We start from the raw sequence: 16623 nt of genomic DNA, 5'->3' as shown, positions 1-16623 counted from the left end.
AAAATGCATACAGATTGATGGCTGCAAGTCTGTTTTACAAGGTCAGCTTATAGCATAGGTTGTACATTTCCTTAGACTAGGTAGAGCCTAATGATACTAATACACTATAAACACAAACTGACTAACAGGGAGCTAGCATTTCCCGAGCAATAAAGATAAATATGAGAAAAAGGAAACAAGAATATCTAGGCCACAGTCTTAACAGTCATTGGGAGAATGACCTTTAAGAAGACAGGTATTCATCTGTGACAAATGTTTTATTTTGTTTAAATAGAGACAAAGACATTACAGAAATCTGAATTAAATAATAGTACACACAACAGCAAATGTAGCAATTTCAGAAGAGGGTATTAATCCCCACGTATGGATCAAGAAGGACCATTTTAAAGTAAAGATTGCAAGCAAAAAGCCCTTAAATTGCAGTGATATTCATAGACAAAACAAACACTGTTTTCCTAGGGCCTGTATCAGATCACCTGGGGAATGGTAGGTATGGAGGCCTGAAAAGTAGTAAAATTGTTTACATGGAACATGATTACCTACAAATTAAAAAGGTTATATAAGGTATAATAATGGAGAGATATAATTAATACAAATTATAAGGTTGGGTGAGACTTCTTCAAGGCTTAGTAACACCTGATTTGATTGCCAACATGCTACACAATGTATCACCTGTATTGAGCATGTGGAGAGTTTAATATTTAATATTATCAGTGACATAGTAAAGAAAATTGCTGATTAATTGCATATTCACATTAAAGGGGAAATCACCTGCACCTCAGATAGACATAAACCAAATTGTAGCCTTTGAACAGCCTGACCAGTTGGCCAGTAATATTCTAAACTCTGTGTTGTCCACATACAGTAAGTTAAATAACAAGGACTTACTCTCAGAGAGCACTGCTATATTCTCAGCTGAGGACAGGATTCCCCTTCAGTCAAGGTAAAAGGATAACTATGTCACTGTTAAAAGAACAGAGAAAATGCAATAAAATAAATAGCTTATTGTTAAAAATTAGGGACTCAAAGCACATAACAGGATTAAAACCAGACCTGGTTTCATCTAACCAGGAAAATACACAGAATAAAAGAGTTCTTTTTTTTTAGGCTTGTGTGCCAGATCACTGTCCAACACAGACAGTAGCATTTTTATAACTTTTTATAGTCACAGTAATAAAAAATTAGCAGTAACATAGGGGGATGTATGCATTTGTGTGATAAGCTTAGAGTTAAGCTAGTAATTTTCCATACAGTTACCTATTTTCAGTAAAGATGTGCAGCTAGATGACATACTTCACACAACAAAAAAAGAAATAATGAATGGGAAAATTGGAAACACACAGACTGAATTAACAGGAAACGTCTCTTTTGCCTCGTATCTTTTAACTTAATTCTTTAATTAATTTAATTTTATTCATTCAGTATTTTTATCTTGGGAAGAGCCAATGGACAATCCTTTTTTCATATATGTCTTGTCATGAAATTGCTGCTATTTATTTTGGAGTGGAAATAACAATCATGATTTATGCTTTTTTTTCAGCCCAAGGCCAGTTTGCTACAAAGCTCTATTATATGCAATTACAATTCAAATTTAATCCACAATTTTATCTATGTGGAAAAGCCATGCTTCCATTAGAAGCCTAACAAGACTGTACTTAAGAGTTTCACACTTACTGTGTCTCAGCTTTCAGGCCATACATAAAATACGGTTTCATTCTAAATTATTTTTAACCTACCTACTTTGAAGATCATTTTCCCTCACTGTACATTTATGTCACATATCCTGAAGAGGGATCTCTACACTGCTACTTCGTAAGGTTTTTTCATGGGAGTATTTGAATAATTTCCACACTTTAAATTATGCTGAGGCTCATTTGGTCTTTTAGGCAACACCTATTTTTCTACTAGGGCAGATAAAGAAGGCAGGACCAAAAGCACCAATTGTCTATGAGCAATTAAAGTTTCATGGGGAAGAAATCTTAGTTGCAGGACCAGCCTGAGAAAGGAATTTCACTGGAAGTCGTCTTTACTTTTGCTGAGGGTGTCCTATTAAAAATATCTTTAAAAGACAGAAAATATGTCCAAAACAGTGTATGAGTGTAATTTTGGGTAGTATAAATGGACACAGAGAGGAGTCAAAGAACACAATCTGATTTGAATAAACACCAGTGTGCCCTGGTTTTGGCTGGAATATAGTTAATTTCTTCTCAGTAGCTGGCACAGTACTGTGTTGTGGATTGTCAACATAAGAACAATGTTGATAACACACTCATGTCTTGATTGTTGCCAAGTCGTGTTTATCCTGTATCAGGGACTTGCGTCTCATTCTCTGCCAGTGAGGGGGTGCAGGGGAAAAAAAAGGTGTGAGGGAGCACAGCCAGGACAGGTGACTTGAACTGGCCAGAGGGATATTCCACAGCATAAAACGTCATTCCCAGAATATAAACTGGGGATTTATATTACCAGTTACCCAGAAGGGCTTGACTGGGCCTAGGGGCAGGGTCTGGCATTGGTTAGCAGGTGGTGAGCAATTGTATTGTGCATCACTTATCTTTTTCTTTTTACCATCATTACTATCATTATTTACTATTATTTTTATAATTTATTTTGTTTCAGTTACTAAATTGTTCTTATTTCAAGTCGAGTTCTCAATTGTTCTTATTTCAAGTCAAGTTGTACTTTTGATTCTCCTCCCCATTACACCGGGACGGGTGGAGGGGAGGAAACTGCCTGATCCTTCGTTGCCGCCTGGGTAGCAGGACACACCAGTGACTTTGAACAGCTGCTAAATAAGCTTACAATGGATAAAAAAGGTGTAAAGTACAGTAGGCGTGACCTCTATTGCATACCTCTGCATATTAGATGCATGAGGAGGTGTGATCTTTCATCACACCACAGAAACACAAGTGCTCCTTTTAGATTCACGTATTAGCAGACCACCAGTCCTCCTGGCACAGTCTACCTTGCTTCCCCAGGATTGCCCCTATATATACTAGGCAAGATTTATAGGAAAAGGCAGGATTTATTAGAGCAGCTAAATATAGATCAGGCCAGCATTAGCTAAATATATACTACATTAGGCTAACAAACTCGCTGTTGGGACCCGAAAAGAGTAAATTGCCTGAACCTGTATAATTCTACAGCATTCACCCCTACATGACAACTGTATTAAAGCCAAAGGCAGAAGTATTTCTACTGTACATTCAATTTAACAGAAAGACTCCAATTCACAACCCCTTAATCCCCCAGCTGCTCCTGAAAGGGAGGAGGCAGATTGTGAAGGGGCACTCACCCTGCAGTCCTTCTGTCAGGCACCATGGGATGAGCCTCTCTGACGCACTGCCAGCAACAGGGTGGAATTCAGATTTAACAGCTCACCATTTATCCTGTCCTCTTTCTGTCCAGCTTGGTCTTCACTTTTACATGCACTAGGGACTGGAAAAAACCCAGACTGCCTCAAACCAGAATCCCATGAGGACATTTTCACAGGAGTTAACATACTGTGTTAAAATTAGGCACCCACACAGTTCTAAATCCAAACAGTTGATTGAGGTGAAAACTACCAAATGCCTTGCTCCAACCAGGATGAGTTAACTTGAGAGACAGTTCCATGTCTAAACTGAGGCCAGAAGTGTGGGTGTACTTGATGTAGGCACAAATGTTTTAAACTGGGTAGCTCAGGTAGGGGTAAGAGCATCTCTATAGCAGCACAGACCTCCCTGGAAACCAGATGAACGTCTACCCAAATTCCTTGACAGATTTTGTTGATTCCTGGCTGATTCTGCTGACCATATGAAACAGTGTGCTGTCACTTCTTAACAGCAATTTTAACCAAAGCTGACTAGTTTAAAGTTACTTTTGATACCTCTTCAATTCCATCTTTGGGTACAGAAATTACCTTAGGTAACTCGTCTGGCCATGTCTTCCTACATTTTTATGATAGGAGGATTCGGTGAATTTCCAGCTGTGAGATACCACCTTTTATAAAAGGCAAGCAGTGGGGAAGCTAAAATCAGGCATTAAATGTAGCACATTTTGTCTTACTTCTTTTCCCCCTCATAACTCTGAAAAATAAGACACAGAAAAATAAACTCGTAGAACTTCAACCAGTGGGTTGTTTTGGCTTTTTTTTTTTTGGGTAGGGGGGGGAAGGAGACTTGTTGGTTGTTTGGTTTTGTGGTTTTTTGTTTTATTTTTTTGGTGTTTGTTTGTTTTGGATTTTTGTTTTGCTTTTAAAAAAAAATTATTTGGGGGTTTGTTTTTCCTAATAAAGAATTAAAGCAACCAGCCACATCCACGACTTTCCCATACGGAAATCTACTAAGGAAAGAAAAGTCACCCTAGAACCCCAAATCTGCGGGTTTATAACAGAAACTCATCCTTATCCAGCATTTACACTTCGTACACCCATCCTGCGAGGCGAGTCCTGTGTCCGGCGCGGCGGGGCCGCGGAGCTGCACGGCAGGTGAGCGGCGGCCAGCGGGCTCCAAGGGGAGCGCCCGAAGGAGGGAGAGCTGCCGGAGGGCGACCTCTCCCTGGGGGACGGAGGATTTTGACACCCGAAATCTCTGCCTCTCAGGACGGCACTGCACCCACTGTGCTCAAATTACGAGGCTTCTAATTACCTTTTGTTTGGCAGACGCCGCCAGGGACGCGGAGCGCGGCCACCAGGAAGCGGGCGGGCCACGACACGGTCCCTCGGCGGGTGCAGCCCGGGGCCGCCCTTCGCGCCGCAGCCCCGTCCGCCTCCGCCGGGCGCGGCCCCCCCGCCGCGGCGAGTGTCGCCCCGGCTCCCCGCCCAGCCACCCACCCCCTCCACCGCCTCCGCCTCCTCCCAGAGGCCCCCGGCCCCCTCCTCAGCCGCAGCCCCGGCCCTCCCGGCGGCAGAGGCGGCAGCTCCCGGCACCCCCAGGTACGGGTCCCGCCAGGCCCGGGCGCGGAGGGCGGACGGGACCCCGCGGGCGCCGGGAGGGATTGGCCGGGCGGCGGGGGGAGGCGGGCGGAGAACATGGCGCCGGAGAGCGGCGCGTGCTGAGGCGAGCGGAGCCGGGCCGGGCGGCGGCGGGGAAAGGCCGGTGCTGGCGGCGGGGCCGCCAGGGATATGCGGCAGCGGCTCTTCCCTGTGCTGAGCCGGGCTCTGCCGGGCCGGACGTGCCTCTGGGCCGCCCCGGCCTCGCGCTCCTTCCCTCCGGGCTGGCGGCGGAGCTCTCTCTGGTACGGTGCGAGTGCGGCGGGGCCGGGGCAGGGCCGCGGGTCCCGGGGCCGTGTGACCCGGGGCCGTGAGGCCGGAGAGCCCCCGCGGTGTTGTGTAAGAGGCGGCGGCGCGGCCGGGCGGGGGCACCTTGTGAGTCCAGGGGAGCGCCCGCCCTGCCCCGAGCGCGGCGGGGAGCCGGGGGAGCTCGGGCCGCAGAGCGGGGCTGGCGCCGGAGCTTTCCGGGCGGGCGGTGGGCGAGATGGGGGCGGCGGGGCCGTGCGTGCCGAGGAGGCCTGAGCCCTGCCTTGTGTCCTGCTCTGCTGCCCGGGAGAGCCCGCGCTGACGCGCTCTGGTGTTAGCAGCTGCACCTCCTTTGACAAAGCAGGCTTGGTCATCAGCCGTGTGGCTTTCGTTGCCCGGGGGCTTGCTTTGTTCTCCTTCCTTCTCCAAAAACCTCAGTGAATTGTCGTGTTACTTGACTTGCCATGTCTTCCTAAGGCATAATTATGAAAAACAGAAAAAAGTTTCAAATCTTTAAGAAGAGACTGCTCTCAGTTACCCAAACTTGATGGGAGAGGCCTCTTCAGTTTCTGCCGAGTTATCTGGCAGTGGCATCGTGCGGGGCTTGTTACTGCGTGTTTGTGTCACCAGTGTCCCCAGCTCCGGTGGAGATAGCGCAGCTAACCTCGATCAAGGGAGGAGCGGCCGGGAGCATTGGCACAGCTCACTTTTAGGGGCAGTTTAAACTGCGTAACAACTCGGCAAAGTTTGTCCGGGAAGGGAGCTAGGGTCAGGGACAAAGGCTAAGTTGTTTTCTTTCTTTAATTAACACTGTAGCTGTTACCTTAGTAGCCAAACCTATATTTAATGCTGCACGAGTTAGAGACGTCAAAAGTAGCATCTTTCCGGGGAAAAAAGTGAGTTATGATGACTCATACTGTCGGTGCTCGTGTGTCAAAATTCGGATGCACTGTTACTGTTCATTATTGCTATTTATGCTTCAGAATTGTAAAGGTAATTCACAGTGTGGAGAAAAGCCAATGCTTTTCTCAGGCTGTAGTTTGTCTTGCTAGATTACTCCTCTTTATGCATGTGAATATATGCAGTATTTGGACTTAACTTTATGTATGTGAGCAGGCCTGTTGTGTTTTCATACTGCCTACAACCATGATTTAATCATCCATTTAATTTTAATTGTGAATTAGGATTTACATAAATGATAATGAAATGAGAGCAGGCATAGTTCTTTCATGCGATAATTTTTTTGAGATGTGAAAATTAAGAATCTTTTTCTTCAGTTACATGTTCCTGTTTTCCATCTCTGTATTTTGTTCATGCTTGAACTTTTTCTTTTTGTAATATTTTTAACTTTCATCTTTATGTCAAGTAGCAAGATAATTTCTCAGTTACAACTTACCTCCTTTTCATCTGATGTACAGAATTAAAATTATCTATTCTATTTGGGAAGTCCCTAGAAGGATTCTTATTTCTATGCTTGCCTGCTTTTTTGCTTGCTTTCTGCTTTTTGTCTTCAGTCAGTGTAAGGCTGTGGTCTCATCCCTTGGATGAAATGGCACCTTTGGGAATTGATTGAAGTGTCAAGTATAACTTATGTTGCACATGAATACAGAAGCATTCCCCTCCCCTGTAAGATCCAGAAGAAAGAGGGCAGGGTCAAGAAGTTCATTACCTCTGGTGTTTCACTGTACTGGAAGGTATTCGGCTTCTAGCTATAGGGGTCATTGCTGGTTATTGTAGAAGTCATTTACTAAAAGTACAATCAGACCACTTCAGAAATGGCATGTTGGGTTGATATTTTTAATGTATTAATTCTGTTGTATTTGATGCTTTTATAGTAACTTCGGTGTCCAGTCTTCTAACAGCATAGAGATCAAAAAGCTCATAATAAAAATCTAGAGAAATTGCTTTGATCGGTTTTGTGTCTGGTTGTGTATTTGTATATGCATGATCTGTCAGTGAGTATCTTTGCTTTCACCTTTTATGACGCCCATAAGTTGGTAAAATGTTCTTATCACATAGTACTGTATGTATATAATAAGGTGATTTTTGATGAATCCTGTTTGAAAGTTGCTTCACTACAGCTTTCTATTAAAGCATTACCTTCTGCCCCTTGTTTTTAGAATGAGTAAGAACTATGGCTTGCCTGAACAATTGATATGGAAAAAGAATGCAGTAGAGCTCAGTGTTTATTTATAATTTTAACAGTAGAACCAGAATTGTCCAAAATAGTGAAAATCAAACTACAAAATAGGTGAACAGCCAGGACTTCATTTGTTGAAACACATCGCTGACTCTTGTAAACTGCTCATTGTTATTGGTTTGTTTCTCATCTCAAAGCTCTAGTGTTAGATAAACAGTTGCTTTTACTGTAGCATTACAGTGTTTTTAATGATTCAGAATTCTGAATTCTCTCTGTTTTTGTCACTAGATCAGATTTTCTTGCCAGTTCTCTCATCTTTCTGTGAATTTCTTGTTGTTATGCAGTACAACTGAAGTTTTAATCTCATCTTGTTTTTTGTTTTTTTTCTAATTCAAACCTCACAAGTTTTTCTTTTTGAGTGTATAAGACAGATGGTAGCATAAAGCATTAAGTGAGTTGGCTTTACAGAGAGTTTTGGGCAATCTGATGTGCTGCTTACACATAAAATCTATGAAATACACATCAGAACACAGTTAGAATAAAGCACAGAGATGTCTCCTGTAGCATCCAGTTTAACGTTTCCCACTGTGTGTGCAGGGCCATGCAAAGACACCAACACAGTCCTGGGTTGTCGAGCAAGCCCTGCAACTGTGGGGTAATGGAAGAAAAATGTCACGGGGAGGAAGAGAGAATGAGAACCCCTGGTCTGCAAGTATTCAATGAACAAAGCAATTAATTGAATTAATGAGTACATTTCTTAGGAAAATCTGTAAAATACTTTGAAGCAAGCAGTTGGTCACGTAGCACAGAAACTAGTCTGATCAGTCGTGCAATTTGAAAATACTCATGTAAGCCAAATTACTATGCCAGATCTGTGAAAATTTTAATGATACTATATTTTAATGATATCTAAAGATTAAGACCAGATAATTTTACTTACCCCCCCCCCCCCCCCCTTGTCCCCCACCTCATCCCCCAGGTCAATCAAATATTTCAAAACCCTTTTGGAATTTTGTAAAATATTGAAGCAAAGAATTGTTAGGGAAAGATTAATTGTTCTGTTTCTGGTGAATGTGGTTAGAGATTGTTTACTTTGGAGGTTTGGATGAATTGTTTGGGGCAATTTTTGAGGACGTAGGAAAAGTAAGCTCAAGTAATTAAGAGATTAAAAAACCTTGTTATCCTTTATTGTGTAGCATCAAATTGTATAAGGTCCTGCCTTTTTGTTTGACTTTTTTTACCCAGTGCTTTGGAAACTGTGGTCAAGTTAAGGACTGTAGATGTAGGGCAGTAAACTGGCTTTATGGTGTCTGATTGTATATCTCATCTCGTTTGGTCACCACATCACTGTAATTATCAGGCCAGTTACTCAGCTGGGGCCTCATCTCACATGTGAAACTACCAGGGAGGGCCCTTGTTTTAGCCAAGGTCACACGTGGTGTGGTCTCATTAATGCTACTGTAATTCCTGTACACCCGTGTTACACACCGGTGTTTCTGCTGTCACGTTGGCAGTGCAGCTGTGGCAGACCGAGTTTTACTGCTGTGATCTCCGAGTTCTGGAAGCTGGACTCTGGGAAACAAGAGCATGGTAGGCATCTGCCCTGGCCACCATCATTAGGAGGGAATTTTCTGAGTCAATTACAGACTTGGCAAAAAGCTGCAGACTGAGGTTCTGAAAATGCTTTAATTGTAGCGAGACTTTAGAATTTCTTCAAAATGAACTACATAACAAAACCTTATAAATATTCATCATCTTCAGACTTGCCTGATTTGGCGTGATTAGTTGTTCTTAATAACTTGGGAACACTGATTAAATCATTGTGGGGCTTTGTAGTTGGACCCTTTGTGTATGAAGTAGTAGGCTGAATTCCTGATGAGTTTAAAAGTGATAAAACACGTTCGCGTTTTGAGCACGTTATCTACTTACGCAGTCTGTCTGCCTGTGCATGCAATCAGAATTGTTTAGATCACTATCAGGAATGTGTTGGGATCTCATACATTCTCTAGCTTCATGGCAAGCAAATTCACACAAGACTGATGCTTTATGGATGTTGAAACATGAGGTATTTTAATCTCTTAAGTGTCTAAAAGAACGATTGATGAACATGTAACCTGAAAAAGTATGGATAGTCTCCTGAAGGATCCTTTTTGGTAATGTTCAACCTGAATTGATTTTAACTTTCCTGCCTACAGTTTATTCTAAAAAAAAATAATTATTATAACATACAGGTGAATGGAAATATTAAGAGAGTAGGTAGATTCCTGATTGTTTTACTGATAGCATAATTCTACTGCTGTCATGATCAGCAGTAGGTGCAAGAGAAAAAAAGAGGGGTGCAGATCTGTGCAAGAATGCAGATTTACTTGGTTGTTGCAAAGCCAAGAGCCTGGGACTGAAGAAGTTCATGGACTCCTCCAGAGTGCTCAGTTTGGTGCTGCCATCCTTGTAAGAGGTGAGAAAAGTCTGGCTGGTAGTTCTGCAGCACTGGGCCTCCTGCCAAAGACACAGCACTTCTTTCACTCCATACATTGGCAGCTGGAGAAGTCTTCATGTAAACCAAGATGGATTAGTAAACAGCACAGAGAACATGTTACCAATGGTAACTCCCATGCAGGACAGAACAGAGGCTCTCACTCAATGAAGGTTTCACTTCACTCTGGTAAACGGTAAGCAATTAGTTGCATAAAAACTTGAAGCAAGCGTGAATTTTAAGGCAACGGATAGAAAGCAAGCATCAAAACCTGCCGAGATGGTAACTTGCCTTTCATCTGGAGCAGACCTGTGTACTAGTACTTGACTTCAGTGTGTGCATACTGTCATGACAAAAAAAACCTTCAGAAGTGCTTTGAGTTTGTGCCTTGGGGGTCATATTTTTATTAGCTAGTCACATTCTTGCATTGAAGCAACCCTCAGGAGTTTCTGTTAATTGGTTTTCAGATATGGTCCTTTAATTGTTCAAACATTGGACTTAGATTTGACTACACAGGCTAATTTTTAATTAAAGTAACTTTGCTAAAATAACTCTGAGAGATTAAAATAGTGAAGCAGAATCATATATCACTTAATCCCACTCTGTAATACTCTGTTTGCAGGTGAAACCTGGCATCCCCAGAGAGCCTTGCTGCTTCCAAGGGACTGCCTGCCTGGAAATGATTACAAAAATGGAACCTCAAAGAATAGAATATAATTTCACTAGAAGTGCTGTAATTGAAAATTCAGTGTTGGTTTTATAGGATGCTTTTCTTGTACAAGTGAAATAGTTTTGATGAGGAGGAAGAATATTTCTTATTCATTGAATAGGGACGCTGTTCTCAGCTCAGACATCCATATTCTTTTTTCCTTTCTACCTTTGTAATCTTTCCACCTGTAATTTTTGAGCCAGTGGAAGAATTTCCATTGCCACAGTAATGCTTTGTATTGTTCCTGCTATTTTGGCTTTATTGACTCTTTCTCTGTTGCTTCTGCTTTATGAAAGTAACAAGGCAGTATTTCTTTAATGTTTTTGTTAGGCTATTAGCTCTGCAATAAACATAGCACCTCCTTTGTATAAGAATTGTTTTGCTACTGACCAGCAGCATCCAGTGCTTGCTGTAATGACTGTACAGCAAGTAGCTGTAGCACATGGATTTTAGGACAGCTTCTGAACATGGCCTTAGAAATAAAGCTACTTCTCAATAAGTACAGGATTTCTGGTTTTCTTGATTTTTTTTTTTTTTGCCTGTGGTTAAAAGCAGTTCTATTGTCAAAAAGTGATTTATAGAGTTTTAGGATTCTGGTGTGAAAGAATAGAGTGTGGTATTTTATAAAGCAATTGCACTTACTTAAAAGCTGCACAGGAAAACAGTCATATGAGGGAATGTTTAGTATTGAGTCTTACAGTTTACTCCTTAAGAAAACATAATGGTATAGAAGTTCTCTCTGAAGTGAAAATTTTCCTTCTCACTTTTGTATTGTAGTAACATATCAGCAGGAGGAGCAGCACGTAAGCAGGAAGGTGTTGGTCTTGTCCTCTTGACGGATTTGCCTTCCAGGAGCACTGCTTAGTTGATCAGCCCTTGCTTTTATTCCAGTTGTCTGGTACTGTGATTCACTTTGCAGCAAAATAATCGTAGGTAATCATGCAAACCCATTTGAAGTTAGAGGATGTTGTATTCACAATGCCCACTGAAATAACAGTGAAGGTGGAGATAAAAATTTCAGTCCTTAGTTTGAAGGCTTAATTACTGGTGTCGTCCTTTTGAAAATTGTAGCTTTTTCCTGTACTGGAATTTCCCTACCAAGCTGGAAGTAGCCTGTGAAGGAGGCAGAAGTAGGGAATCATAACAAAATGAAGTGGAGGTGTACAGCTTCATGAGACACCAATTGAAATCTCCTAAGGTTTCAGAGCTGCGTAATTTGATGAATCACATTGGAAAGATGAGTCATCTGAACAAACAGTAAAGTTCTGTGACTTAGTGATGTGGTATGGAAATAACAAGGAGATATCAGATGATAAGGAAATTGTATAACATTGAAAAAAAACGCCATAACTCGAATAGTTTATAGTATATATGTGTCTTCTGACAGGCAACTAGTATCTTATTGAGATAGAACATTCTAGCTGAAAACCAAGGCATAGGTGTTCATTAGCAGACATGGAATCAGGAGCTTAAGGGATGTCCTTGTTCTGCATACTTAGATCTGTCAATCTAACTTGTGTGCAAGTGAAAAACAATTAGGAGCAGTTTAGTTACTGGTTTTCATATATGAAAAGTATCTACACTCACTTAAAAAATTTTACACAGTAGCTTAAGTTTAGTAGAGTATTTCTTAAAACTCTGAACATGGAGGCATCTTTTAATTGTTAGCATGGCTTGTATCAGTCCTGTTGATGCAGAGAAACAGAGATGTGGTACTTGAATTTTTGTATTTCAATGGTATATGCATTTTTTCAATGGAAGAAGGCCATAGGCATTCCAAGCAGGATTAGCCTGAGTGGGGGGGGGGGGGGTTAAGCTAGTGGATAAATGACCAGTTTAAATGAGAGTGTACACATTTTAAATTTAAATTCAGCATTTCAGTTACTGTTTAGTGTTTACATTTGTTTTTTAAAGTATTTGATACTGGGAGAACGATGTTTTACTAGTTTATATGTTTCTTTCTAAAATGCATTGAACCACACATTTTAAAAAGTTATTTGATATTGTTTATAGCTTTTGCTTGGAGACATTCAGATTCTGAATCAGTCACACTAGTTTCTTAGCATTTTAGAATTATGCCTTTAAAGAAGGGTATCTTGTAGCATCTGTTAAACTAATGGTAGACAGTCTATTCCTGTTTATCATGGTAGTTCTTCAGTCTTTGCATTTTTGTGGCACTATTGCAAACAGTGTTACTGTTTCTTGCTTGAGTGTACAAATCCAGTGGTCTGTTAGTAAAATTTTGTTTATTTGACAATCAGAGTTACAACACTTGTAATATAATCAACAATTCAGATCCATGAAATACTTTCCTGAAGTTTGAAAGTATACTTGAGATAGCAGTATATGCTTCCTTTGATTTAATTTTTATCGTAATTGAATAAGGGGTTGGCATTTATTAAGTTTGGGTTGTTTCAATTACAGTTAATGTGATACTTGAAGCACTCAATTAAGTGATCTACATCTTTATTGTGTTTCTTGGTCTTCAAGGTTTCTTTTTTGTTTCAGCAGCAGTATCTTTCAGGATCTGAATTTTAGGAAAGTTCAGTGAATTTTGCATGTAATAGAACTTCTAGCTGTTGGTATTGCCCTGTATTGTCTTAACATAATATTGAAAAATTAGCAAGGCTTAAGTGAAGATAATAAGAAATTTTTTCTTTTTTCTTTAAGGTTTCAGAAGGAGTCAAACAACAAAATGAACAATCCAGCTATTAAGAGAATAACAAATGAAATTATCAAATCACCTGAGGATAAACGAGAATATCGTGGACTGGAATTGGCAAATGGCATTAAAGCTCTTCTCATTAGTGACCCCACCACAGATAAGTCTTCAGCAGCACTTGATGTCCACATAGGTATTCAATTCATATTGTGTAATTATGTCATTAATAAAAATGCTTCAAGTTCTGATATCATGATGCAAATAAACTGACAGGAGTGGTATGCAGTTGGCAGCCTAGCCTTTTATTGTAATTTATAGTTTATTTAATTCTTTGACACATCAGGTTCAAAACTACTGGAGCTAAATGCTTTTACTGTACTCTGTGTTTACTCAAGTGTAGCTCAGTCAGTTGAAAGACTGCTTTTAACCATTAAGTTTCATGTTATGAAAGATCTTTTGTAAGCAGAAAAGGGGTGGGTGCAAGTGCAATGATTTCAGACAGCTCCATCTGTCATGTCAGACTTTTTTTTTTCATGCTAAGTTGTTGATGTGTAGAGGTGAGAAAATGCTGTAGTGGTAGAGAAGTTGGAGAGGCACTCCCTGACTTCAGTGGTGCCTATGTGTGCAAACAGAAACATGGGAAATAGAAGGGGGAGGCAATTGCTTTGGCTCTTTGGGATAATAGAACTGAGGTATATCTCAAGCTTGTGTAGTTTTTCAGTTGATTGGAAGGTAAGATGCAGTGTGTACAAAACCTAAACACGCTCTTGCCATGTCTGTAGTTGGGAGCTCTTGCTGCTCTTTGTGTTAGGGCAGAAGTCATGATGGACTTCAAAAACTTCTGACCTTTTCTGTTGTGGGGATGGCTGTCCCAGATCATTATCTAGTTCAGAACATCCTGAATGTGGTTTTGTTTAGGTCCTGTGACAGTGATAGCCAACTGCAGCATTGCTGCACACTCTGAGGAGAGGCTGCCACTCTCCAGCTTCTGCCTTCTTGTTTCCATTCTTCCAAATCATTGTTGTCTTTTAATCTGTTTGTCTTCACACTTGCTAGCTGGTCATCCATAGCTGCTTGTGTTCAGGCAATTACAGGTTATCACTCATCCTATAAACCACAGGATAAATACCTCTTTAATTATGGTTGCCAATTGCTGCCTCTTAACACAATGCATTTATTAAAGCCAAGGTATAGATTTCAGAACATTGTGATATGCCAGGTCTTTACAGATTATGAGTCATGGGCTTCAATTGAAAATCATCTGTATAAGGAAGTGTAAGCTGATCTGGAGAGGCAATTTGAGACACTAATGGGTTCAGTTACTAATTCTAAATTTTCAAATATTTTTTCGAGGATTAATTTTAGTTGACTGTAGTTGCAGAAGTGTTTTCTTACAGCCAAAGAATTGATATAATTGTCTGAAGCCACATACTATAATACAGAGTTCTTTAAAAGACTTAATGTTTTAGTATTACTTTTTTATGAATGTCTACATGAAATTTTTCCTCTTGCAGGATCCTTGTCTGATCCCCCCAACATTGCTGGGCTTAGTCATTTTTGTGAGCATATGTTGTTTCTGGGAACCAAGAAATATCCAAAAGAGAATGAGTACAGCCAATTTCTAAGTGAGCATGCTGGGAGCTCAAATGCTTTCACGAGTGGTGAACATACCAACTATTACTTTGATGTGTCACATGAACATCTAGAAGGTGCACTGGACAGGTAAATGTATTTTTTAGTATTTAAATTTTATTATATATGTTCTACTTGAATTTATTACTGTAAAAGTTTTCTGATAGTTCTATCATTATGTTATTTAAAAAAAAGGTAAAAACCATCTTTTGTTAAAATTGATAACCAGATATTTTTCAGTTTGAAAGTCTTACTCATATTTATTTCATCTAGGAGAGTTCTTCATTGAGACAGAATTTCTGAAGTTTAAATGTTGTGTTTGCACTGAATATTTCTGGAAATGCAAGGCACAGAATCTGATCATGAATTTACACATTGTGCAAACACTGGGATGGTGCAATCAAAATCTGTGCTTCCCATGGGATCCTTATTGACAGCAAAACAAGGGTGAAGTCTAGAAATATTTAAGGATGCTCTTAGTAGAGGGAACTTGCTGAAATCTCAGTGTTTTGTGGGATGGGACAGAAATTGAAAGCTGTGTAGCCAGTGAGGTAGACTGAGTTTTCTCTTTGGCTTCTCCCTGGATGTCTGACAAGACTTATTTGATTGGTGAAATTAAGAGCCTCCTGTACCTAAAACTCAGAGTAGGAGAAATTTTCACTGTGGGAATTGTGAAGTAAGACCCTTGATTCTTGTACTACCTTATATGATGAACATATTGTCTGCATTTATAAACAAAGAAATTGAGGAATAAGGATATAAAATCAGTGTCAAAACTGTTAAAGAATTCATAAGTTTTGCATTAAAAAAGAACTTATTCAGCTATTTTCAGGAGGAACCAAGTTTTATACTTTTCTGTTGCAGTTCATGTACAGTACTCTTGACTTAACTAAATTTTTTCTCTTTAGATTTGCCCAGTTTTTCCTGTGCCCCCTGTTTGATGAAAGTTGCAAAGATAGGGAAGTGAATGCTGTTGATTCTGAGCATGAGAAGAATCTGATGAATGATGCCTGGAGGTTATTTCAATTGGAGAAGGCTACTGGAAACCCCAACCATCCCTTCAGTAAATTTGGAACGGGTTTGTCAGAATATTCTTATCCAGTGGCATTGTGTGTAACACACATAGCATTATTGTTAATATAAAATTACTAAAGACAGACCGTAACAGTTCTCTTATTTTCCTTTCCCTATATGTTTATTATGGTGCTTATGGCATTTTTCACATTGTAGACCAGAGCTAGACAATAGCATAGGAAAAAGTTTGATCCAAAACTTTGAGTACAATGATGAAGAAATCTTTGTGATCCTGAAAATTACTGCAGTGAGTGCTGTTTTCCAGTTACTGGATTTGGTCATCATTTGGTACTGTTGAGTCTTTGTGTATAACAATGTGAACAAATTGTGTTTAAATTGTTGTTAGCCACATGCTTTTTGTTTTTTAACATTGCATTTAGACTAGATGACAGTGACTAGGTTAAATCAGAAAGATCAGCAAAATACTGTGAGAATTACTGAGTAGGAATATAGAAACAAAAATCTGCACCATAGAACACAACAGTAGGAGACTGACAGACAAAATCATCTTGGACAAATCCCAATCCTACAGCTGTATTTTTTTATGCTTAGTAACAATTTAAAATAATTGTTACTAAGCATAAAAAAGCAATTCAAAAAGCCATAAAGTTAAAATACCATAGTTCTGGACAAAGCCACAAATGTTTGATGTTTTGGTAGAAGTTTCAATGTTGGGTGGTTTTTTGAATAGGCATTATTTTCTACATGAATTTATTTT

The 16623-nt window shown here is 40.1% G+C and overlaps 1 protein-coding gene across 3 annotated transcripts in view; it reads left to right on the top strand.

Moving 5' to 3' along the window:
* The first annotated feature begins 4841 nt into the window (after positions 1-4841).
* IDE (insulin degrading enzyme) overlaps positions 4842-16623 on the top strand; it is a 51869-nt gene continuing 40087 nt past the window's right edge. Inside the window, exons 1-4 of one of the 3 annotated variants that reach the window (XM_054276636.1) lie at positions 4842-4912; positions 13208-13392; positions 14714-14921; positions 15740-15909. In XM_054276636.1, the coding sequence (XP_054132611.1) occupies positions 13233-13392; positions 14714-14921; positions 15740-15909 (538 nt within the window). In that variant the 5' untranslated portion in view covers positions 4842-4912; positions 13208-13232. Of the gene's footprint in view, positions 4913-5105; positions 5215-13207; positions 13393-14713; positions 14922-15739; positions 15910-16623 lie in introns of those variants that run through there. The other 2 variants (XM_054276637.1, XM_054276635.1) reach the window with 2 other exon arrangements.

The sequence above is a fragment of the Melozone crissalis genome, unplaced genomic scaffold, assembly GCF_028551555.1.
Source record: "Melozone crissalis strain CALT ecotype California unplaced genomic scaffold, PUWL_Pcris_2 ptg000019l_1, whole genome shotgun sequence".
Taxonomy (NCBI): Eukaryota; Metazoa; Chordata; class Aves; order Passeriformes; family Passerellidae; genus Melozone; species Melozone crissalis.
The sequence above is the reverse complement of the archived record's forward strand: the minus strand, read 5'-3'. Positions and strand labels throughout refer to the sequence as shown.